Source organism: Loxodonta africana, chromosome 14 (assembly GCF_030014295.1).
Source record: "Loxodonta africana isolate mLoxAfr1 chromosome 14, mLoxAfr1.hap2, whole genome shotgun sequence".
NCBI classification, from domain to species: domain Eukaryota; kingdom Metazoa; phylum Chordata; class Mammalia; order Proboscidea; family Elephantidae; genus Loxodonta; species Loxodonta africana.
The window spans coordinates 36,988,584-37,012,263 of record NC_087355.1 but is presented as its reverse complement, the minus strand read 5'-3'; the positions used below and the strand labels follow the sequence as shown (position 1 = coordinate 37,012,263).

At 40.9% G+C, this 23,680-nt stretch overlaps 1 protein-coding gene and 1 long non-coding RNA gene across 3 annotated transcripts in view; one reads left to right on the top strand and one right to left on the bottom strand.

Annotated features, from left to right (window-relative positions):
* Positions 1-1,671: 1,671 nt before the first annotated feature.
* Positions 1,672-17,686, top strand: PSKH2 (protein serine kinase H2). The gene is made up of 3 exons (XM_003408374.3): positions 1,672-1,850; positions 5,583-6,249; positions 17,283-17,686. The coding sequence occupies exons 1-3, from the start codon at positions 1,672-1,674 to the stop codon at positions 17,586-17,588; spliced, it is 1,152 nt and encodes a 383-aa protein (XP_003408422.1). The 3' UTR covers positions 17,589-17,686.
* Positions 17,687-18,584: 898 nt separating this feature from the next.
* LOC135227620 (uncharacterized) overlaps positions 18,585-23,680 on the bottom strand; it is an 81,945-nt gene continuing 76,849 nt past the window's right edge. The window contains exons 1-3 of one of the 2 annotated variants that reach the window (XR_010317792.1): positions 22,501-22,624; positions 21,157-21,287; positions 18,585-20,908 (exon numbers count right to left, since the gene is read on the bottom strand). This is a non-coding gene — a long non-coding RNA (uncharacterized LOC135227620). Of the gene's footprint in view, positions 20,909-21,156; positions 21,288-22,500; positions 22,625-23,680 lie in introns of those variants that run through there. The other variant, XR_010317793.1, reaches the window with a different exon arrangement.

Here is a 23,680-nt window from a genome sequence, read left to right as displayed (position 1 = left end):
TGTGCGGCCTGCTGTGGCCAGGAAGGAGAGGTTTCTGCAGCTGGCTATGAATCCGTTTGCTGCCCGGAGAATCCAGACACGCAGAGTGAATGCCTTGTGGAACTGCCTGATGCCTTCAGCTTCTGTCTAGGTTTGGGTTTTATTGTAGGCGCTTCCTGTTTGCTGGGCAGCACATATCCAAACAGCCCTTCCACCAGAGTTCTCTGAGGAATGGATGTTGTTCTTTGAGCTGCATCTTAACTTTTTATTTCTTTCTATTTGTTGTCTCTTCTGTTTTCCCCTCTGTTTATATAGTCTATCCTTCGAAAGAGTTAAAACTTGAGACACAAAAGCACGAGTTGTTCACTTGCTTAAAACCAGCCTTCTAAGTTTCCTAGTACTTGGAATATTCTGAGGATTCCTTATCAAGTCTTTTACTTGATAGTGACACTTCTTTTGCAGGTTGGGCTAATTTCCTGTTGGCCCTGGTGCAGTGGTTAAGAGTTTGGCTGCTAACCAAAAGGTTGGCAGTTGGAATCCACCAGCTGCTCCTTGGAAACCCTAGGAGACAGTTCTTCTCTGTCCAAATCGACTTGACAGCAATGGATTTCGGTTTTTGGTACACATCATAATTACATGCACACATACCAAAACACACACTCATATGTGAACACAAGAATGAAATATATAAAATTATAAAAAATATGTAGTGTGGCTCATGTTAACACAGGAGTATTTATATTTACATATAGGAGTCCCTGGGTGGTGCAAGTGGTTAAGTGCTGGACTACTGGCCAAAAGATTGGTGGTTCAAACCCACTCAGAGGTGCCTCAGAATCTAGGCCTGGTGATCTGCTTCTGAAAGACCTCAGCATTGAAAACCCTATGGATGAGGTTTTTCAAACCCTATGTAACAGTTCTTTTCAAACCCTACATATCAGTTCTTTCCTGAACACCTGGTGTTACCACCGGTCGGAATCCACTCCAGGGCAGCTAACAACATGTATTATATACAATGGTTTCCTTACACATCTCATTCTTCTGTTTGCCTAGTGTTTTGCCTTGGGTTCTGGACATCTGTCTTTGCTGCCAAGTTTTTCTACCTTAGATGGACTACCAGAGGGGGAGGGTCACGTCTGTTAGAGTTGTTAAGAGGGCTGGTGGAGTGCCAGACACAGATCCGTGTGGGCTGCTTAATTAATGCAACAAGACAAGTTGTACCTCATCCTTTAAATACATAAGTTTTTAAATAATATAATGTTCATGTCGTCTGGATATGTGCTCAGCCACGGAGACATAGAAACCCTGTGAAGAGGTCTTTCATAGACTGGGCTGATTTTATATGTTAACTTATTCGTTTTAGAGATGAGGAAACTGAGGCCTAGAGAATTAAGCGCAAGACTCCTGCCGGCCTGCCTTATAGTCCATTTTGCTTTTACCGCGTCAAACTATACATGTCTCTAAGTGGCCAGTGATGATGAAGGCGTCCTGACGGTCTGCGGGGGGTTTGGAGGGTTATTTTCCTAGAAGGCCCCACAGTGGGGCCTTTTTCCGGAGCCTGCCCTAAGGGGTGTGTCGCTCTGTCCCGCCCCTTCTCGTTGTTCTGGGGATAAATGGACCGCCGCACCCGGAGCCCCCGTTTCCCCAGCCGCAGGCCCTTCTCAGGAGCGCCGCGGGGCGCGTGTAGCCCGGATGGGTTGCGGCGCCAGCAGAAAAGTGATCCCGGAGCCGCCCGCGCTGGCCCGGGTCAAGCAGGAGGGTCAAGGCCAAGGCAGCGGCGCGGGGCCGGGATCCGCCGAGGTGGCCGAGGCAGCTCGGAGGATGCAGGTGGTCCGCTTCCGAGCCAGGTTCGACCCCCGGGTCCTCGCGAGGTAAAGCGCCTGGTGAACCGCCGGCCTAGAGGCTGGCCTGGGGCTAGGTCGAAAAAGGTAGCCTCTCAGCAGGGAGGGCAGAGGATGAGGAAATTTAGATACTGAGGAGGAGGAGGAGCAACGAATGGAAGGGAATTTCTGCCCACAGGGTTGGTTGGGGAAGGAGGAAGGTTTTCCACCCCCATCCTCCAGGTCTACAGGGTATGCTAGAGTTGGGGCCAGCTAGACTAGGTTCCTGAGGGATACTCTACTAAATGCACGAAAAAGAGATGGGAGCGCAATAGAAACAGACCTGTGAGTCCACCAGACTTGAGATCCGCTCCTAGCTCTTTCATCTTGTCATTGGCAACATTCTTCAGCCTTTCTCCATCTCAGTTTCTACCTCTGTAAAAAAGGAATAATTGTATTGACCTCATAGAGCTGTTGTGAGGATAATTAAAATAATACACGTAAATTATGTTGCACAGTTCATACCCAAGTCCTCATTTGGACCTTAAAAAAAAAAAACTTAGTACAATGCTTATTTATTGTCTTCATGAAATACAAGTAGGACCTAGCTGACTCCTATGCAGGAAAGGAGCAGGGATAGCAGTTTGGTTGGCCTGAGAAATAATTGCATCCGACTGCGCCATATTGGACGTGTTAATGGAGGAATTCACAGACTCCCCTTCCTCTCTCCAGTATTTGGTGTGACACAGCAGTGGCTATCTCAGCTGGCTTCTCAGGGACACTTCTAGTTCTGGAATTGTTAGCTTGCTTAATCCCAGCGCTCTGCCCCAAGTCTGTAGAGACTGGCCTCTTTGGAAAGTTTTAGTGCAGTAATTGCTTCAAGATCTGTCCAGTAGCTGCTAGGCTTAGAGAAGAACAAAACTAACTGATGCAACTCAATTTGAATCAGAGCGGATTTGGGATCTCATCAGGACTGACTTGGTTAAACATTACCTCTGGTCATCAGTATCCAGGGAGAAAAGGCTCTTCTAGTCCATCTGGGTAACCTCCACTTCCAGAGTAGTCCCAGGGCCTTAAAGTGTAAATAGATGATAGAAGCAAAGGATCTTGGCTTCAGAAATTTTTTTTCTTCAGTGTTCTTCTTTAATCATGAATTGAGCTGCAGGAGGTTAAGTCTAAGTTAGTGGCAGAACTAGAAAGTTGTCTTTCCTCTCTGTCCTTTGTGATTCCACCTATAACTGTCATAGAAAAGAGATGATAGAATTTTAATCTGACTATACTCACTTTCTTCTTGGGAGTTTATTGTAATGCATTCTGTCAAATTATTATATTCTATGTTTCATTTTTGGTCCATATTTAAAAAATTCCCAGTTAGTAGCTGCTGATGAGGTGAAATTAATATTCTTATTTATATTTCTTCTGGGATGATGGAAAATTAAAGACCCCCCTAAAAACAAACAAACAAAAAACTAGTTGTCTTCAAGGCAATTGTGACTCATGCAGCTTCACGTGTGCAGAGTAGAACTGAGTTCATAGGGTCTTTACAGCTATGGCCTTTCAGAAGCAGACCACGGGGCCTTTCTTCCGAATTGCCTCGGGGTGGATTTAAACTGCTAATCTTTCAGCTTGTAGTTTAGTGCTTAACTGCACCACCCAGTTGTTTGCCTATAAAACTGACTTAGAATCTGCTCTGTGGGAGGAGGAATGTGAAAATGGAAGAAATGGGAAGAATTGGTTTTCCCCTGCTTAATTCAGTCCTTGCTTAATGTTTTCACAATATATGTGATGATTAGGGAATAATATGAATGCAGTGAATGATTCATTCAATAAGCATTTATTGCTGTTTCCTTTGCGCCAGGCACTGCGCTAGATACAGCCACTCAAATCATAAAGATGGCCATGTTTCACGGTCGTCAGGAGTTCATGAGCAAGGCTGTAGCTTCAGGAATTTGTTGTTTGACATTAATTATTCAATCTGAGGCTATTTATTTCTACTACTTTAAATTTTGGCTTAAAGTCCACTGTTTTTACCATGCCAAATGACTAGCATTTTGTCAAATATTTATTATATGAAAGCCCCTAACAGTATTGAATAAAACTTCATTTATTTGAGCAGAAGATTATAGTTCCTCAGAAACGGTAATTTCTCTGATAGCTGATGATTTATTCTGTGAGCAAATGAGTTTGCCTTGCAGTTTGAGGGCATTAGCGATAAATTAGTATTTGCAAAGTGCTTTCATCCACATTAGAGGTAATGCAAAACTTGGTTGGTCTGCAGGGCCATAGAATTTGAAATGCCTGTGATTATCTTCAAAATCACAGTGGGGGTGCATGTGAATAAAAAAGCAGAGCTGGAAAGGGAAGAGGGGAAAGAATCTATTTAAGATTACTAAATTATTATCTGTTTTGATAAGGTAATTGGCCAGAAAATTCAATGCCACTGTATAAAACAAAGCTGTTTCCTGGAAGCTGGTACAGCTGAATGTCATTTTTATTCAGTGAGAACATGAATACAGGGAACCAAAAAGTAGGCAGCAATAAAAATTACAGAAAGAATAAGCTAGCAAAAAAAAAGAAAGAAAGTCTATTTAAGGCACAGATTGATATTTACTTTTGAATCTTCAGTATTGAGTATTTGTTTATGTGACTTAAAGAGTTACTTTCTCCTTTCTGGGTACTTTATATTTTTCTTCCATGCTCTGGCAACCTTGTTGTTATGTGTATTGCCAAGTCAGTTCTGACACATAGTGACCCTATAGGACAGAGTAGAACTGCCCCAGAGGGTCCCCTAGGCTGTAATCTTTATGTGAACAGATCGCCAGGTCTTTTCTCTCAGAGAGTGGCTGGTGGGTGTTAACCACCAACCTTTCTATTAGCAGCTAAATGCTTAACCATTGAGCTACCAGGGCTGCTTCTGGCAACCTTACTTGGGAGAATTTTTAACAAAGTGGGAAGAATACCAAATTATGATGCAAATAAGAAGATCTGGATTCTAATCCTGACGTTACAATTTAAATAACCAATTAGCTAACCTGAGCCTCAAATTTCTTTACCTGTAAAATGAAGGGTTAAACTAGATCATTCTCTTAATATTCTTTCCAATTCCAAAACCATGATTCTAAGTCTAGCACCTTCCCCACATTTCTTAAATAAAGTTAGAAGGTAAAATGTGGTAGTATTCCTAAATTTACGTAGAAATTTATATGGATAACTCAAGTTTGAAATCCCTAGTCTTGGAAATCCCAGCTGACTTCCTCGTCTTTTTGTCAGCATTAATGCATCAACATTACACATTATTGACACACATCTCACGTTAAATTTCTGGTTACTTTCTTCCAAGGCCTGGTGATCTTATTCCCAGAAAAAAAAATTGAAAACCCTATAGAGCGCAGTTCTACTCTGACACACATGGGGTCCCCATGAGTTGGAGTCAACTCAACGGCACCTGGCTATTACATCAGGGTTTTTGTAAGGATACAATTTTTTATGTATGTAAAATGCCTGGCACATAATAAATGTCTAATAAATACCAGCTTTTTTTTTTATTGTTATTAAGACTATCTACCAACTAATTAGCTTTCTATCACTTGCCTCCATTTCAAAAAAAAGATTTGGGGTCTCTTTCAAAACTGCTAAACACAACTAAGCAATAAGTGAGGCAGTAATAATAATAAGTGAGGGAACCAGGGGAGGAAGGATGTAAGGACAGAAAAGCATGGACTTAGATAATTTTGAGACTCTTCATTTCAGGAGGATACCAAGTTTGATTTTTCTTCCCAGCAGATATGACATCAAGGCTCTTATTGGGAAAGGCAGTTTCAGCAAAGTTGTCAGGGTGGAGCAGAAAGCCACCAAGAAGCCTTTTGCAATAAAAGTGATGGAAACCAGAATGAGAGAAGGCAGAGAAGCGTGTGAATCAGAGCTAAACGTCCTGAGGCGGGTTAGCCATTGCTACATCGTCCAGCTCATGGAGGTCTTTGAGGCTCAGGATTGCGTTTACATGGTGATGGAGCTGGCAACGGGAGGGGAGCTGTTTGATCGGCTCCTTGCTCAGAGATCTTTTACAGAGCAAGACGCCGTCAGGATCCTCCGGATGGTGGCTGATGGAATTAGGTATTTGCACACTTTGCGAATAACTCATAGGGACCTAAAGCCTGAAAATCTCTTGTACTATCATCCAGGTGCAGAGTCAAAAATTTTAATCACAGATTTTGGATTGGCAAACTCTGGGAACAAAAGCGGTGACTGGACCATGAGGACGCTCTGTGGGACGCCAGAGTACATAGCCCCCGAGATTTTGCTGAGGAAACCTTACACCAGCGCAGTGGACATGTGGGCTCTTGGTGTAATCACGTATGTGTTACTTAGTGGATTCCTGCCTTTTGATGATGAAAGCCACACCAGGCTGTACAGGAAGATTCTGAGAGGCAAATATAATTATACAGGAGAGGTAAGAGGCAATTTTGTTCCTATTGTGTGGGCCTAGGGTAGAGTTTCTCAACTTTGGCACAATAGGCATTTTGGAATGGATGAGCCTTATTGTGGGAGGCTGCCCTGTGCATTGTAGGAGGTTTAGTGGCATCCTGGCCTCTGCCTGCTAGATACCAGTAGCAACCCCTGCCCTTTCAGTTGTGACAAGCCAAAATATCTCCAGGCGTGGTCAGATGTCCCCTGGAGACAAAATCGCTCCTGTTGAGGACTACTAGTCTGTGGGTAGGGAGTGCCTAGATTAGTGACTTGTCTGTGACTAGCACATGACTTCATGTGCCCGAGCCGGCCCAATAGACAAGTGTGTACTCAGAAGCTCAGCATGATGCTTGGGTGTGTAGTGAGAGATTTTCTGCCTTAAATCTGGTTGACCCAAACCTTTTTTGTAATGTGATTTTTCCTCAGTGAAATGTTCGCTGTCACAGCTTGGGTGAAAATATTCATCCATTCTTTGAACTTGAGACTCCCAGTGTTACGGATGTGCTAACTTTTGTTGCTTTGGGGGATGTAAGGGAAGTTGTCAGTGCTTGTTAGAGGGATTACCAACAAAGTGGGAAATTCATTTTATCTTAAGAAAGTGATCAAATTTATTTTACTTCTGATTTTAAGAGTTATTTTTTTCTAGTAAAGAAAAAAGACTTGATCATACCTACTTAAAATGTAGTATCTATGTGCCCAATAACATCACAAACGAAATTAAAAAGCTAAATAGCAAATTGAAAAAAAAGTTTTCTATGCTCTGACAGAGCTTTAATACCTTATTGTACATTTATATATTTTAAAAATGCATAAAAATTGATAAGTGGAAACTATTCATTAAAGACCAAAGAAATGCAAATGAAAACAACTTTTTTTTTTTTGGTCTATCAAATTAAGATTTAAAAAAAAACTCAATTCTCAACTTAATTATGCTTTATATCTTATTATGACACGACACTTCACAATTCCTAAATTATGCATGTTTTAAAAATTTAAGAACATCAGAAAATATTGATATTATGCTGCCAAGTGGGAAAAAAAGCAATACATTCATGATCACAAACGTGGGAAAAAGAATGCGTAGAAAAAAGACTTGGATGAAATAAAAAAAAAATGTAAATGGGCTTAGCTACTGGTTTTGGAATTATGAATCATTTTAGTTTTCTTCTTTAAGTTCTGAATATCTTTGTATTTCTGTTTTCGTTTCCTTATTTACAAAGAATACATATTTCTGTTTTGATTATATATTGCTGCACAGCAAACCACGCCAAAACCTAGTGGGTTAAAACAACAACTATTTTATTATTGCTAATGGTTTTGGGGGTTGATGGGGCTCAGCTGGACAGCTCTTCTGCTCCATATAATGTTGGCTGGTACTGCAGTCACCTAGGGGCTTGACTAAGCTGGAATATCCAAGATGACTCACTCATGTTACTGGGTGGAAATCCCAGGTTCTAACTCAGCATGACTCTGTATTGGCCAATAAACGAGACACTGAGGTGGGAGAACAAACTTTATTTCATTGCACGAGGAAATGCAGTCAGTCAGAGCTACTGCTGCCAAGACTGCTAGCCAAGGGTGGGCAAGTAAGTTACTTTTAAAGGGGTTTGCAGGCAGGGAGTTCATACAAGTTACAGTCAGCAACATTCTTAATTATACTAGGCAGGTGCAATGGGGTTTATATATAACTTCCAAACAAAAGCAAGATTCAAATGCAAAGCTGAGTGGGGGTGGGGGGAGGAGCCCAGCAAAGGAAATGATTTTGTAATATGACACTGTAGGTGACGAAGCCAGGTAAAGAATACAACACTGTGGAGGTTCTGTCTCACTCATGTGTCTGACATATTGTCAGGAATGGCTGGAAAGCTAAGTTCAGCTAGGACCCTAGGACTACCAGGTCTTTCTTTCTTGTGTAGGGCCTTTTTCTTTCCATGAGGTCTTCCATGTGTTTTTCCAGCAGGGATGCCAGACTTCTCATATGACTCGTTAAGCCTTCTAAAATTGAGTGTTCTAAGAGGGAGAAAGTGGAAGTTTCCAATTCTACTCAATGCTGGGCTTGGTAATGGCTCAGCATCGCTTCTAGTTCTAGTTCTAGTTCTAGTTCTAGTTCTAGTTCTAGTTCTAGTTCTAGTTCTAGTTCTAGTTCTAGTTCTAGTTCTAGTTCTAGTTCTAGTTCTAGTTCTAGTTCTAGTTCTAGTTCTAGTTCTAGTTCTAGTTCTAGTTCTAGTTCTAGTTCTAGTTCTAATGTTACTGTGATTCCTAGGTCACCCCAGACTCAGTGTGGGAGGGGACTACACAAAGAAGTGAATACTAGGGGTGTGGTTCATTGGAGTCATCTTTGGACAAGTCCAAAAATGACTTCTTTTTTGTTGTTGGCGGGGCTTCAACTCTGTGCAATATTTTATTTTTATAAGAAGAGAGGACTAATGTAAATATGTCAAAAATATTATGACTTATTAAAGCTCACTAGTGGATATTTTGGAGCCCTGGTGGCACAGTGGTTAAGAACTCAGCTGCTAACCAGAAGGTAGGCAGTTGGAATCCACCAGCCACTCCCTGGAAACTCTATGGGGCAGTTCTATTCTGTTACATGAGGTCACTGTGAGTTGAAATCAACTAACGACAACATAATGAAATCTATCAACCTTTTTCTTTATTTCTTTATTGGGGAAAAAAATACTTTTAAAAGGGCAGGAAGGCACAGCAGGTGGTGGAAAAGGGACAATGAGAGCAAAGACTCCTCCCCAGTGTGCAAGGGAGCCTTCATTGATTTGCTTGATTACCAGTGCCATTGTAGCAAAGTTCACACTGGGAGCAATCAAGACTCAACCTTAAATCGCCTGGAGACTCTTTGAAGGCATCCTTGTGTCGCCCTCTTCCTTTCTGCTGGTCAGGCCTTCCTTGTGCTAGGGATTATTCTCAGCTCTGAGAAGACCCACCTGAAAACTACACAGTATCCCTGCACTTGGCCACCTAGCAGTTTTGTCTGAGGGACTGAGTATTGTTATGTATCTTTTCAAATGTAAGAGCTTTAATACAAGCTGGAATAAAGTCTCAATGCCTGGGGGCGAAAGGGGAGAAGGCCTATCACTGCTTAGGAAAGTAGGGTCAGGTTCCACAAAGGAGGCATTTGTGTTGTGTCTTGGAGGAGGGGTAGGGGTTTTTAGAAGAGAGGAGATTAGAACATTCCAATAGAAAGAATAAATTGACTAGTAAAAAGTAAGGATTTAAGAGTGCATGTATGTGTGCACGTGCATGCCTGCTTATGTTTGCTTGGTAAACCTGTAGTGTTGCTCAGTCTGGAGCAGGACTGGTTGGATTCCTCTCCCAGCTGTGCTATTTACTAACTGTGCAACATTGGACACATTTTGGATTTTGGATTTCTCTACATCTAAATTTGTAAATAAGTAATAATGAAAATGCCTACTTAACAGGGTTGTCGTGGAAATCAAATGGGCTGATAGATGTAAAGCGCCTAAATAACCCCATATATTGCTGTCAGGTGCTGTGGAGTTGGTTCTAACTCATAGCAACTCCATGTGACATGGTAGAGCTGCCCCACAGGTTTTCTAAGCCGTAATCATTATGGGACCAGATTGCCAGGTCTTTCTTCCGTAGAGCCAGTGGGTGGGTAAGTGCTCAAAAATTAAACTCTACTCAGTGATGGTGGGAGCAAAGTTAAAAGACATTTCTGATACGAATGGACAAGATTTTGTGGCTGACAAAGTGTAAGTGATTTTCCCTTTTGGGTTAATTCACGTGGTGTTTCTAAGGCAGAGGTGTGGCAATAAGACCTCTTTGTATTCCTGTTCCTTGGATTTAGCTAGTTTCCTTATACGCGCTCATCCCATGTGTGTTGATTAAACGGATATTCAGTATGTGAGAAATAGTGAGACTGAAAGCTTGAGTTTGCTTAAGTGGTAAATTAGTGGTTTTATGGAATTTACCTTTACAGCAGAAACTTCATTTATCAAGTGTACTCTCTTCAATCTTTTAAGTGGAAGAGTGAGAAAGGTTTGGTGTTGGCACTCTGATAAATTACAAGTATTCTTTTTTTTTTTTACAATTTTTTATTGTGGTTTAAATGAAAGTTTACAAATCAAGTCAGTCTCTCACACAAAAACCCATATACACCTTGCTACACACTCCCAATTACCTCCCCCTAATGAGACAGCCCGCTGTCTACCTCCACTCATGTTTCGTGTCCATTTCGCCAGCTTCTAACCCCCGCCACCCTCTAATCTCCCCTCCAGGCAGGAGAAGCCAACTTAGTCTCAAGTGTCCACCTGATCCAGGAAGCTCACTCCTCACCAGCATCCCTCTCCAACCCATTGTCCAGTCCAATCCATGTCTGAAGAGTTGGCTTCGGTAATGGTTCCTGTCCTGGGCCAACAGAAGGCCTGGGGGCCATGACCACTGGGGTCCGTCTAGTCTGAGTCAGACCATTAAGCCTGGTCTTATGAGAATTTGGGGTCTGCATCCCACTGCTCTCCTGCTCCCTCAGGGGTTCTCTGTTGTGTTCCCTGTCAGGGCAGTCATTGGTTGTAGCCGGGCACCATCTAGTTCTTCTGGTCTCCGGCTGATGTAGTCCCTGGTTCATGTGGCCCTTTCTGTCTCTTAGGCTCGTAATCTCCTTGTGTCCTTGGTGTTCTTCATTCTTCTCTGATCCAGGTGGGTTGAGACCGATTGATGCATCTTAGATGGCTGCTTGCTACAAATATTCTTGCCAAGCAATTTGGAATTGTACATTCCTGTCTAACCCTGGTGGCGTAGTGGTTAAGTGCTACGGCTGCTAACCAAAGGTCGACAGTTCGACTCCACCAGGAGCTCCTTGGAAACTCTATGGGGCAGTTCTGCTCTGTCCTCTAGGGTCACTATGAGTCAGAATCAACTCGACGGCAGTGGGTTTGGTTTTTTTTGGTTTAATTATATTGCCCTATGTCACAGTAGACTTTTTTTGTGGGTGCGAAATAAATTGAAAGTACAGTAAGTCTTACAAACATATTCACTGGGATAAACACTGATATTAAAAGCACATTTTCAAAAAACACCACATGAGTATGACAGAAAATCGTGACCATTTGCTTAGAAGAATGACATATTCTATCTATGATTCCATACTGTTAGGAGAAAAGTTTATTGCTACACTTCCGCAGAAGTAACAAATCTGATGTGATTATGCTCTATTCCTCCAGCAAAGACCCCAATTTCTTTCTGTCTCCTTATTTCCACTCATTCCTCTTATCTCATCTGTACGATATTCCTTCTCTATTCAGGTTAAGAAAAGGGGGGAGATCAGAAGACACTGTGCGTTAATTCCCTTTTATTTTCTTTCCCTATGGTGATAAGAATTTCAGTAATGAATAGTCCAATTAGGCTTGCCAAGTTATAATTCCTGTAATTTGGTTTCCATGCCTATGGTCTAGTTTCTAAATGCTTACGCTCACTAAAAATGTAGTGCTCAATAATTTTTTTAAATAATATTTTATTGTGTTTTCGGTGAAAGTTGACACAGCACATTAGGTTCTCATTTAACAATTACTACACAGATTGTTCAGGGCCATTGGTTACATTTTTCACAATATGTTAACATTCTCATTCATTCCATTCCGAATGTTACCTTTACAGTAATCTGGTTTCCCTATCCCCTTACCCTTTCATCTTTGCTTTAGAGTAATTGTTGATCATTTGGTCTCATGTAGATGTTTTTTTTAAAGGTGCACAGTACTTACGGGTAATATTCTTTATTTTATGAGCCAATCTATTACTTAGCTATAAGGTAACCCCAGGGAGTATTTTCAGTTCCAGGTTTATAGAGTATCTCAGGGCAGTAGTCTTGGGGAGTCTGCTAGTCTCAAGTCTGGACTTAAGAATTTGAGTTTGGGTCTACTGGATGCACAGGTGTGCTGTATTATAATTGCCCCCTCACCGTCTCCATAGCTGCTAATGAACATAATAGCTACAAATGGACATAAACTGTATGCTTTAGAGAATGATGATTGCCTTCTGAAGAAACCCAGAACTCTGTCTTAGTGGGGTAAAGGAGGAAGGGCTATTCTCTGGTGCCAATAAATCTAGAATAGCCCGAACAGGGGCAATAAATGTTGCCCTTTGCCAACAGGGGGCCTTCCATTTTATTACCCCTTTTACCCTTTATTGGAGCCCTGGTGGTACAGTGGTTAAGAGCTATACTTCAATAAACTGTGTATTTAGCAATTATAATGCTTAAAATTTAAGGCTTTGCATCTGGAATGTTAGAGACTGTGTCTGTGGTGGGAGGGGTGTGCGTGTGTCTGTGTATGTAGTGTCCGGCTTTTTAATAGTGATTTTTAATAATAACTCTCTGTGGGCTTTTCTCCACAGATCATGAACATTTCTGCAAAGTAATCAAGAAATATGAAATAGTACTTTGTCAGTTTTTGCATTTTTTAAATCTTTTGCACAAGCTAGTACATTTATTCTGTTAATCAAGGTTCATCAGAAGAGAACAAAAATGTGAATCTTGAATGGATGTCTCTGTTGTCCATTGGACAGGAATGGGGGACCAATTAGCTCCATGAAGACTCCTAGGGCTGAGGGTAGGGACGAGAGTAAAGGGGACTATAGCACAGAACGCCGCAGGTGATCCTAGATAAAGAGAACTCTAGGCAGAGAATTTAATGTCGAAGCTGAGTGCAGAAAATTGGAGAAGGAAGTAGGACGTTGTTGACAGGAGGAAGAGGGCAGGAACAGATGGTGCTGGAATACAGAGGAAGGGAATGCGAAGTTGGGGACATGGGCCAGGGAGCAATAAGCTGAGAGGAACATGGGGGCTGTCCTGGGGAATAACCCAGCAGGGCCCTCACTGTGTGAGGCTCAACTGATGTGTAGTGGTAAGGAAGCCAGACACTTTTAAAGAGCTTGGACTGGGGCCACAGTTAAGACAAAATTGTTCATCAAGAAATTGGAAAGCAACATTTCTTAATTCTCTGTTTGAAGGGGAGAGGAAGGGTTAAGACAACTACAGAGTATAAGACACGAGCCCTCCAAATTTCTTGTATTCCTCTAAAACTAGTAAGTAGTGTAATTGCTAGTATTAAATTTTAGTTTTATAGCTTTTTGTTGTTGTTTTGTACAGTTTTCCCCAGTGTCTGTTGAAGAGCACAGATAATATAGGCAAAGAACCGGATGAGGAAAGGAAGGAAGAAAAGAAAAAGGAAAAAAAAAAAGAGAAAGAAAAGGCCCAAATTATTCACAAATATCAGTTTACTTGTAACTAAATTAATTGATCTTAGAACAAAAGAAAGCACTATCTTACTTTGTGCATGGTTCATTACCTCTTAACACAGAAGATTTTTACAGGGGTCGGGAGGCACGTATTTATCATGGAGTCCTGGTGGCACGGTGGTTAAGAGCTTGGTTGCTAACCAAAAAGGCTGGCAGTTCGAATCCACCAGGTGCTCCTTGGAAACCCTATGGGGCAGTTCTACTCTGTCCTATAGGGTTACTAGGTGTCGGAATCTACTCGCTGGTGACGATATTTATCATGATCATACTAAGTGCAGTTAGTTTAAGAAGTTCTGGATGATTTTCCTCTTTCCAGTACCCTAAATATAGTGAGTGAATACGTCCACAAAAGAACCGAGGAAGGAGTTAAATTGGGAAGAGTTCATAGCAACAGCAACAGTAACCATCCACTTAACTTTGAAAACCATTTTCCACACACTTGATTTGATTTCATCTTAATAACAATCTGATGAAAGAGATATGATGATTTCCATTTTGCTGACAAGAAAAGTGAGGTTGTATGTGGTTCTCGAGTCTAGATCCGAAAACCAACCAGTTGCCATTGAGTCGACTTGCCATGTGTGTCAGAGTAAAACTGTGCTCTGTAGGGTTTTCAATGGCTGATTTTTGGGGGAAGTAGATTGCCAGGCATTTCTTCCAAGGTGCCTCTGAGTGAACTTGAACCCTCAGCATTTTGGTTAGCAGCCAAGCATGTTAACCATTTGCACCACCCAGGGACTCCAGATGCACTGACCTCAGTCTCATGCTGTTTCCACATTCAGATGAGTAACGGGTTGCTTCGGTGAGTGTCTCCTCAAGACTGTGGAACAAAGCCAAACAAAGGAGAATGTTGTGCGGCAAAGGTGTGAGGATGACTGAGCCTAGGAGGAGAAATGATAAGGAAAGCTTCATTGGAGATAAAGTGGACGTGAAAGTTGCTGAGAGGACTGAATGATGTCATCAGGGGACAGTCTAGAGTGGGAATGTGACTGAAAGCATGGTACCCCCAAATGTTTTGGGTTACATACCACTATTAGTCAAAAATTTGAGTATGCACACTCAGTATTTATTCATATATAAAGTATATTCATCTATATAATAGATTAGCCCATTTTACACATTATAAAACATAAAAATGTTTTTAGGGTAAAAAAAAATTTTTTAGGATAGGGAGATAAAATTAAAATAGATGTCTAACATTTTCTTCCTGTACCCTAATTAATGGTCTTAGATACTGTGCTTGGGAGCCACTGTCCCCTATCTGGTGACACAGTGTGAAGACTACCGTTATTTCATAAGCAAGATGAAATTCACTCCAAGATACTCTCTAGTTCTTGATGGCTCAGGAATTCTGTAATTTATAGGCTGTGTTTGAATAATGAGCTTTGGCTAAAGAATTTTTTTTCCCGGACACCAGTTACCTTATTTTCTGCAGCTGCTTTTTAAAGGTAGAGTCATTTGTAGTCATCTTAATGAGCTCTCCATAAACCTCAACGCACGTATTTAATATTCTTTCCAGAAAGATTCAATTGCTTGTCTTATAATGTTCTATTGGAGACATCTAATTTAACCATCATTTAAATACTCTTGAGCCCAGATAAGTGTGTCTTGATCCAGGGCCAAGTAGATATCTAGCCAGAGTCAGGGCATGCTACCATGTCAGCCACAGACCTGCTGTGTCTAGACTTGTAGAAGTTACATTTCCCCCCTATGTTTGGATATTTAGCAAAAAATGTTCTTTTTTTATGACTTTCATTTTTGCAATAAACTTTCTTTTTTGATTATAATATGTAGTGGTTTTGGTGAAAGTTTTTACAGCAAATTATGTTCCCATTTAACAATTTCTATACATACTGTTCAGTGACGTTGGTTACACTATTCATAATGTGTCAGCATGTTCATTATTTCTGTTCTGGTTGTTCTGTTTCTATTAATCTAGTTTCCTTGCCTCTCTCCCCACCTTTACCTTCTCATCTTTGTTTTAGGGTAAATGTTGACCATTTGGTCTCCTACAGATGATTTTTTAAAGGAGCACAGTCCTCATGGGTGGTATTGTTTATTTTATGTAGCAAGTGTTATTTAGCTGATAGGTAACCTCTGGGTGTGGTTTCTGTACATAGTTTAAAGGGTGGGGTAAATATTTTTCACATCTCATTTACATAAATAAACTGAAAGGAAAAAAAGCAGTTCCTTTACTGGTTTCTTTTGATTCAAACCTTAGGTAAATAGCAGAGTGCTAAAAGATTGAAAAGTGTGGTATCTGCATATGGAGTCTGATTTTTCCTTACAGCAAGGCAAAGACAGTAGGTCATAAGGAGTCCCTTATCTCTCCTGGGAAATACATTTTTGAAAAAAACCACATCAACCAGAAATTATGTTTGAAATACAGCAAATGCATGGGCAAGTTTCTTGGTGTTTCTCCTTTGTAGATGATGAAGGATACAAAACTATGTATTTTTTTCCAAGTATATGCTCTGTGTTTATCGGTCACGCAGAAAACAAGTTTGAATATAAAACAACAGTCCCCATCCATACAAAACCATCAATGAATTGCTGCTAGTGTACTTAAAGCGTGTGGAAACACTGTAAATCCTGCCAGAACAAATCCCTAAAACATCAAGTAGCTAGCTGCTCACACTCTGCTGTGTCATGTCTCTGCTACATGTGAATCCCTCTTGCAGTCAGCTGACTGGGAACACAGAGGGCCCTGTGTGTCCAGAGAAAATGGACTGCAGGAGGGTCCCTCCCTGAAGCCTCCTTCCTTCCCCTTCTTTTCCCAGGAGATGTAGGTGTCCCAAGTCCAGAGGAAGCTTACAGGAAACAAAAGCAGATAAATTCGACATCCATTCCACCTTCTACCCTAGCTCATTCTTAAAGTCACAGGGACTCTATGAAATGTCCAGAATGTGGCAGACACCAACCAGAGGTTTGTGTGGTTGACCAATGACAGCTGCTTTGCCCTGTCCAGCCCAGGTAAATGTGATGTAGGAAATGGAATTGCTGATGGCGCAGCACGCCTGACAGACTTCTGGAAAGGAATTCTCACTCCCTGAACAGAGAATTTCTGTGTTCCTATTTTGTTTTTATTTGCTAAAAAGATGTGTGTGTGTGTGTGCGCGCGCACGCGCAAAAGTGGAGTTTTAGAGTCACTATATGTTTAAAAATGCAAACCCAATCCTGTCACTTCCCTGTTCAAATATACTTCAGTGGCTTTCGTCAGGCAGAATAAGCATCGCTCTTAGTTTAAAAAGCAGTGTAGCCCATCTCCGGAGTCCCTGAACAGCACAGACGGTTAAGTGCTCCCCTACTAGGATGCCAGTTGGAACCCACCCACAGGCTCCCCAGAAGACCAGCCTGGCCATCTGCTTTCGAAAGTTCACAGACTTGAAAACCCTACGGAGCAGTTTTACTGTACACAGGGGGTCGCTATGAGCAGGAATTGACTAGTCGACAGCTAACAACAGCAACTGTGCGTATATATATGTATTTAATTTTGTTGTTGAGAATATACACAGCAAAACATACACCAATTCAGCCATTTCTACCTGTAAATTCAGTGACATGGATTACATTCGAGTTGTTAACTGTATATATTTTGTGGTATGTTATTCAAATCACTGATTTGAAAAAGTGTTTTGGATTTGTTACGCGTTTATCCATATAATTAAGAATATGATCCCTTGCCTCTCCCTCTCCCTTTCTGTGTATACAGTATGCGCCTTTAAAAATTTTTAATATATTTCTTCTCAGCCTTGGCCAAATGTTTCCCACTTGGCGAAGGACTTTATAGACAAACTACTGATGTTGGACGCTAGCCATCGCATGTCAGCTGGCCAGGCACTGGATCACCCTTGGGTGCTCACCACGGTGGAGGGGACTTCCATGAAGAATCTTCAGAGGGCTATTTCCCGGAACCTCAGGTGGAGGGCGTCTCCCCACTCCCAGAGTCCTGGATCTGCACAATCTTCTAAGTCACGTTGTTCTCACCAGTCAAGGCCTATGTGGAGCAAGAGAAATTTAGGAGTAGAAGAATCACCGGTATCCGCACTTCTGTGAGCAGGTAAACTTTAAGACCAGTTTATTCAATTTTAAGTCAGATTCATTAACACCATTAACAGCATTAGGTCAACAGAGGCCCATTTTGTCAGTGTTAAAGCACCTTAAAGCTCCAAGGATATGGAAATATGTGGTTATTGTTGGATAATGTAGACTTTTTCTTTTACCATTTTTGATCTATATGTTTTTGTGTGTCTGTATCTGTTTCCCCAAAATATGCTGTGGCAAAAGAGTAATACTAAATAAATACTACAGGCATTTATTTAACTGGAAATTGTAGATGAATGGATTACATAAATTATGAGATTATAGGAAAAAGGAATGTGTATGTGAAGGAACGATTAATCAGAGACCTAGCAGGAATAGGTAGCTATGGGGAATAAATGTATTTACCCTGAGATTACAGATTTGTATTTAAGTTAGAATGTATGGTGTTAATATATGGTGCTTTGTAACACTCAAAATAGTTAAAAGTGTCTGTTAATTTCATATTTAGCCTGCAAATATTTATGGAAGATTGTTAATGACGGGGCATGTAAAGAAGCTTAAATATAGTCTGTATCCATTAGAAGCTTCTGGTCTAATTAAACATTGGAAAATGGGGATTTGGAAGAATCAGACAATATCCTTTTTGGTGTAGTGTTAGCATTCATCACCCGCCAGAGTTTACAAAAGAGTTTGCGATCATCTTGCTTTGCTCGTCTACTGCCAACTTTTTTTGTAAGCTCTGGTTTAGTATTGTTTAATCACATACTTTGATGGCTCCAAATATCCACCATGGAAGAACTATAAGTAGCTTGTTAAAGGTAAGCCCCAAAACCCAGGTGTCTAAGCAAGGCACACATAGCCTAATCCCCAGTACAACAGATTTTTGTAAAATGATATAAAGACTGAAATTTTATGGGTCTCTCTGTATGAATGGATAAATATGGTAAATAAATAGTTCACTAGTAGATATTCCTTAATTTATTAAATAAAATAGTGAAACATTAGAGTGACTTTTACTACAACTATAAAATCCGTCTTAAATTTTTGAATTATATTTTTCTCTTTTAAGTTACATATGTAGAACAAGTACATAAATGATATATAGGTATGAATGTGTAATTAGTGACAAATATTTTCTCTTTAATTATAATGCTGCATCACATATAACAGACACCGAGCTAATTATCTTAAATATAGGAAGAACACTTAAATGTTCATTAAAAAATGATACAATGAGCAAAGAGTCTGACAGATAGTTCGTAAGAAAAAGATGGCTAAAAAATACATGAAGAAATGCTCAGTTTCACTCATAATTTACAAAATAAAAATTAAAATAAAAAAGTGATAGTACTTTTTACTTATCCGATTGATGAAATTTAACATGTGCATAATACATATGTTAGAGGTCGCAGGAAAACAGATACTCTCATACACTGTTACGTGGAGGGTGATCTGGTGTAAACTCCTGGGGAGCGGGAGAGCAGTTGAACAACTATCTATTCAATCTCTGCAACGATGGGCTGAAGCATAACAACTATTGTGAGATTGTGAGGATGGCACAGGACTGGGCAGTGTTTCGTTCTGTTGTACACAGGGTCACGATGAGTCGGAACTGACTCAGCGGCACCTACCAACAACAATCTATTCAAATTCAAAATACATACACTTTTTACCTAATACTTGCATTTCTAGAAAATTGTCCTACACATGTACTTGAAGCATGACAAAATGTACATGCAAAACGTATAAAACATTGTTATTTCTATAAATCACAAGGAATCACAAGTAAATGATCTTCAGTAGGGGAACTCCTTAAAGTGTGGAAGCTACACCTATGCAAAGGGTTATTATGCAGCCATTAAAACTGACAAAGTAGTTCTATGTGTTATGTAATGCAATATGTTATTGTGTTAAATGAAAAAGTGAGGTGTATAGGAGTATTATAGTACAACCTTATTTGTGTGAAAAAATATGCTCAGAACCTTTCTATGAAGATAAATAAGAAATTTGATAAAGATAGTAACTATCTCGGGGAAAGAATAGGAAACTTGGGGTGAGAGGGAAAAGGTTTGTTTTCATTTTATGCCCATTTCCATTTTAATCATGTCTTTGCCCTACATCTACAGTAAGAAGAAAATCCAATGCAAAATGGAAGAAGGGAAAAATTGAAAAAGAAGCTTGAATTACTAGCCCTAGAGGAACTGGAGGTTGACCAACCAGATGTAGAAACTGGCTCTTTATAATTGTACATTGTTTTAGTTATCTAAAAACCAAACCCACTGCCGTCAAGTAGATTCTGTCTCATAGAGACCCTACAGGACAGAGTAGAATTGCCCCATAGGGTTTCCAAGGAATGGCTGGTAGGTTCAAACTGCTGACATTTTGTTTAGTAGCCATAGCTCACCGTAGCTCTTAACCACTGCACCACCAGGGCTCCTTTAGTTACCTAGAGCTTCTGTAACAGAAATACTACAAGTGGATGGCTTTAACAAACAGAAATTGATTTCCTTACAGTTTAGGAGGCTAAAATCTGATTTCAGGGTGCTGGCTGTAGGGGAAAGCTCCCTCTCTCTGTGGGCTTTGGAGGAAGGTTCTTGTCTCTTCTGAACTTCTGCTTCTGGGCAGTCATCATGTGGCTTGGCATATCTCTTCCCCCATATGCTTTTCTTTCCCTTGCTTGTTTGATCCCTTTTATATCTCAAAAGAGATTGATTTAAGAAATAACCCTATATTAATCCTGTCTTATTAACGTAACAAAGAAAACCCATTCCCAAATGGGATTATAACCACAGGCATAGAGGTTAGGATCTATAACACATTTTTGAGGGATGCAGTTGAATCCATAACATTCCACCCTTTGCCCACCCCCAAATTCATGTGCTTCCCACAGGCAAAACGTATTCACCCCATCACATTAAAAGTCTTAAATCAACTTGAAGTCCGAAGTCTCATCTTCTGAATCATCCAAATCCAATATGGTTAAGACTTTAGGCCTATTCCATCCTAGGGCAAAACTCCTCTTCATCTGTGAACCTGTGAAATCTAGAATACAAGTTATCTGTTTCCAGAGTACAGTGGTGGAACAGGCACAAGGTAGACATTTCCATTACGAGTGGGAGAAATTGGAGGGAAAGAAGGAATAATGGGCACCGAGCAAGTCCAAAATCCAGCAGAACAATTTACTTAGCTCTCAAGGCTTGAAAATAATCCTATGTTCTTTGGAACCATCTGGGCCCGGGTCCTGCCCTCCAGACTCTGGGTGTTGGACAGGCTCTCTGGATTCTGGGTGGAGGCCCCTCAGCTTTGGGCTTCAGCTCTGCCTTCTAGGCACACTGGAATGACAATTCTGCTCCCTCAGTTTTGGGCTGCCCTATTCTCTGAGTTTATCTGAATGACAACCCCATTCTTCTGCCCCTTGGGCATGGTAGCCCTGTCCCCCAGCTTTGGGCAGTGTTCCCATTCTCTTGGCCAAGCTGAACGGCAGCCCCACACTCCAGAGCTGAGTTGGTGAAAAGCTGACTCTTTGAAACCCACAAGGCCGTGAGTCTACCCTTTGAGACCCCAGAGACTTTGGCCTTACCATTTGAAACCAAGGCAACTCTGCTCCCTGTGCTCCTTCCCACAGTTCTGCTGATCTCCAGGTTGCTCCAGGGATGGTTCTTTTCTTTTCCTTGAGAAAAACCAGCATAGCTCCTTTGGCCTGTTTCCTGCCTATAGAATTTCAAGAATCAGAGCACGGTCTTTCCTTTTGCTCTATCTCCATCTCCATCTCCTTCATTCTAAACTGGTGAGTTTTCTGCTGTGGTTTTTGGTCAGATGCATCAGTCACAGGCTTAATATCTTTAGCAAAAGATTGTGTAGCCATAGCTTTGGTGAACATTCTAGGACACATGTGCTTAGTTTGTGCAACAGAATTTTCCAAACCTTTAAGTACTGTTTTCATTTTGCAGTTCATTTTTAAGGCTATCTCTTTCCTCTCACATTTTCACATTTTACTATAAATAACAAGAAGAAACCATGCGGCCCCTTTAAGATCTTGCTTAGAAATCTCTTCAGCCAAATATTCAAGCTCAACACTTGCAAGGTCTGCTTTCCACCAAACATTCGAACATAATTCAGACAAGTTCTTTGCCACTGCATAGAAAGCTTCACCCTTCCTCCATTGGCCAATCACACGTTCATTATTTCATTTCCTTCCAAAGCCTCACCAGAAGCACGTTTAAAGTCCACATTTCTAGCAACGCCCTGCCTCTGGCGCCATATGTATTCTCTAAGACAATAAAGACTTTATAGCTGTTCTCACTTCCTTCTGAGCCCTCATAAGAAGTGCCTTTGTGGTTCATAATTCTACTAACGGTCTCTTCAAGGCAATCTAGGCTTTTACTATTTTACTATTAAAGGCGCCTTAAAACTCTTCCAGCCTCTACCCATTATGCAATTTCAAAACCACTTCCACATTTTTGGTATTTGTTAGAGCAGCACCCTCACTTCTTGGTACCAAATTTTACCTTAGTTACCTAGTGCTGCTATAACAGAAATACCACAAGTCTATGGATTTAACAAAGAGAAATTTATTTCTTCACAGTTTAGAAGGCTATAAGTCTGAATTCAGGGTGCTGGCTCTAGGAGAAGGCTTTCTCTCCATAACAGATACTTCACATATTTGTCAATTGAAATTTTCAGAGTTAAAAAAAGTAATAAAAAATGTAGAATGCTAATACTTTCATATTTCTTAAAAGATTAGAAAATAGCTTTAACATATAGCATGTTATTTTATCCTATAATTTCTGTGCCAACCACTATACCAAGTACTTTAACATATATTATCTCATTTACTGCTCACAACTAACCTATGAGGTAGGTATTATTCTTTGTTTGGTTTTACAGGTGAGAAACTGAGGCTCAGAGATGTGAAGCAACTTACCCAAGGTCACACAGCAGGTAAATATCAGAACTGGAATTAGGAACTCAGAATTTGTCCTTTAACCTCTATGTTGGATCACTTCCATGAGATAAGAATGCAGAAGACAGATTCTGATACCTTCGGTTTTGTCTATACAGCCTCAAACAAATAGTGAGATACAATATTAGTTGAAGTTACAGTGTCATTTCTATGGAACATTGCATAGACTTGCACATCCCTTGCCTGCGTAGGTTATCTTGAGGTGCTTTTCTATCAATGCCAGGCTTAAGAAGCTCCCTGCAGGCATCTTCCAGTCTAAAAACGGGACTAGGTTATTGCTGGGTCAACAGAGGATATTGAACGCGCAACAGGGAGAGGCCCAGGAGAGCTGGGGCCAGGCTAGGGAGATGAGTCAAACCTCAGAGATCAACAAAGGCAAATAGTTTAAAATTCAGGGAGGCTGGATGAGGCAGAGGAGTCCCTGGGTGGTGCAAATGGTTAACCAGCTTGGCTGCTAAACAGCCAAAAGTTTGCAGGTTGGAGTCTACCCAGAGCTGCCTTGGAAAAAAGGCCTGGTGATCTACTTCTGAAAAATTAGCCTTTGAAAACCCTGTGGAGCGCAGTTCTATCCTGACACACAGGAGTCACCATGAGCTGGAATTGACTCAGCAACTGTTTTTTGTTTTGGTTTTGGTCTGGGGTGGAAGGGACCAGAAGAAATCCAGGGAAGTGATCCAGACAAGAAAGGGTCAAGAACCCATGTAGAAGAGAGACAATGAATCAGAGCTTCCAGAGAGGAGCTTGACACTGAGCCAGTAGTTCTTTGGGGTCAGAATGCTTGTTTACACATCAGTGGGAAACCATTAGCAAGAGAACCCAAGGGGTGGAAGAAGTGAGAGATGGACAGCTTGCTCTTGATGCCTACATTTTTGACTTCTCAAGGGCAGAGACTAGATCTTATTTATCCTTGAAATCCCAGAACCTGGTAGCTGACACATAGAAGGCATTCAGTTAGTGTTTAAAATGAAAAGTGCCTATTCCCTGTTCCCACGGTTTCTCTAGTTTAGCAGCTAAAGTTCCCTTTGAAGAGCTTCTAAACCACTTGGGCTTTTGTAGAAGTTGTGTGAATACGATGGAGGGGGAGAGTGATGGCAGGGAAGGTGCAAAACGCCTAGCAAGGAGCACCCTGGAACTTTTTATT

Bases quoted from the DNA above. Each gene is read 5' to 3' on its own strand.
- PSKH2 (XM_003408374.3), top strand. From the start codon at position 1,672: ATGGGTTGCGGCGCCAGCAGAAAAGTGATCCCGGAGCCGCCCGCGCTG. The intron at 1,851-5,582 runs GTAAAGCGCCTG...TCTTCCCAGCAG, and splicing joins GACCCCCGGGTCCTCGCGAG to ATATGACATCAAGGCTCTTA. The intron at 6,250-17,282 runs GTAAGAGGCAAT...ATTTCTTCTCAG, and splicing joins AATATAATTATACAGGAGAG to CCTTGGCCAAATGTTTCCCA.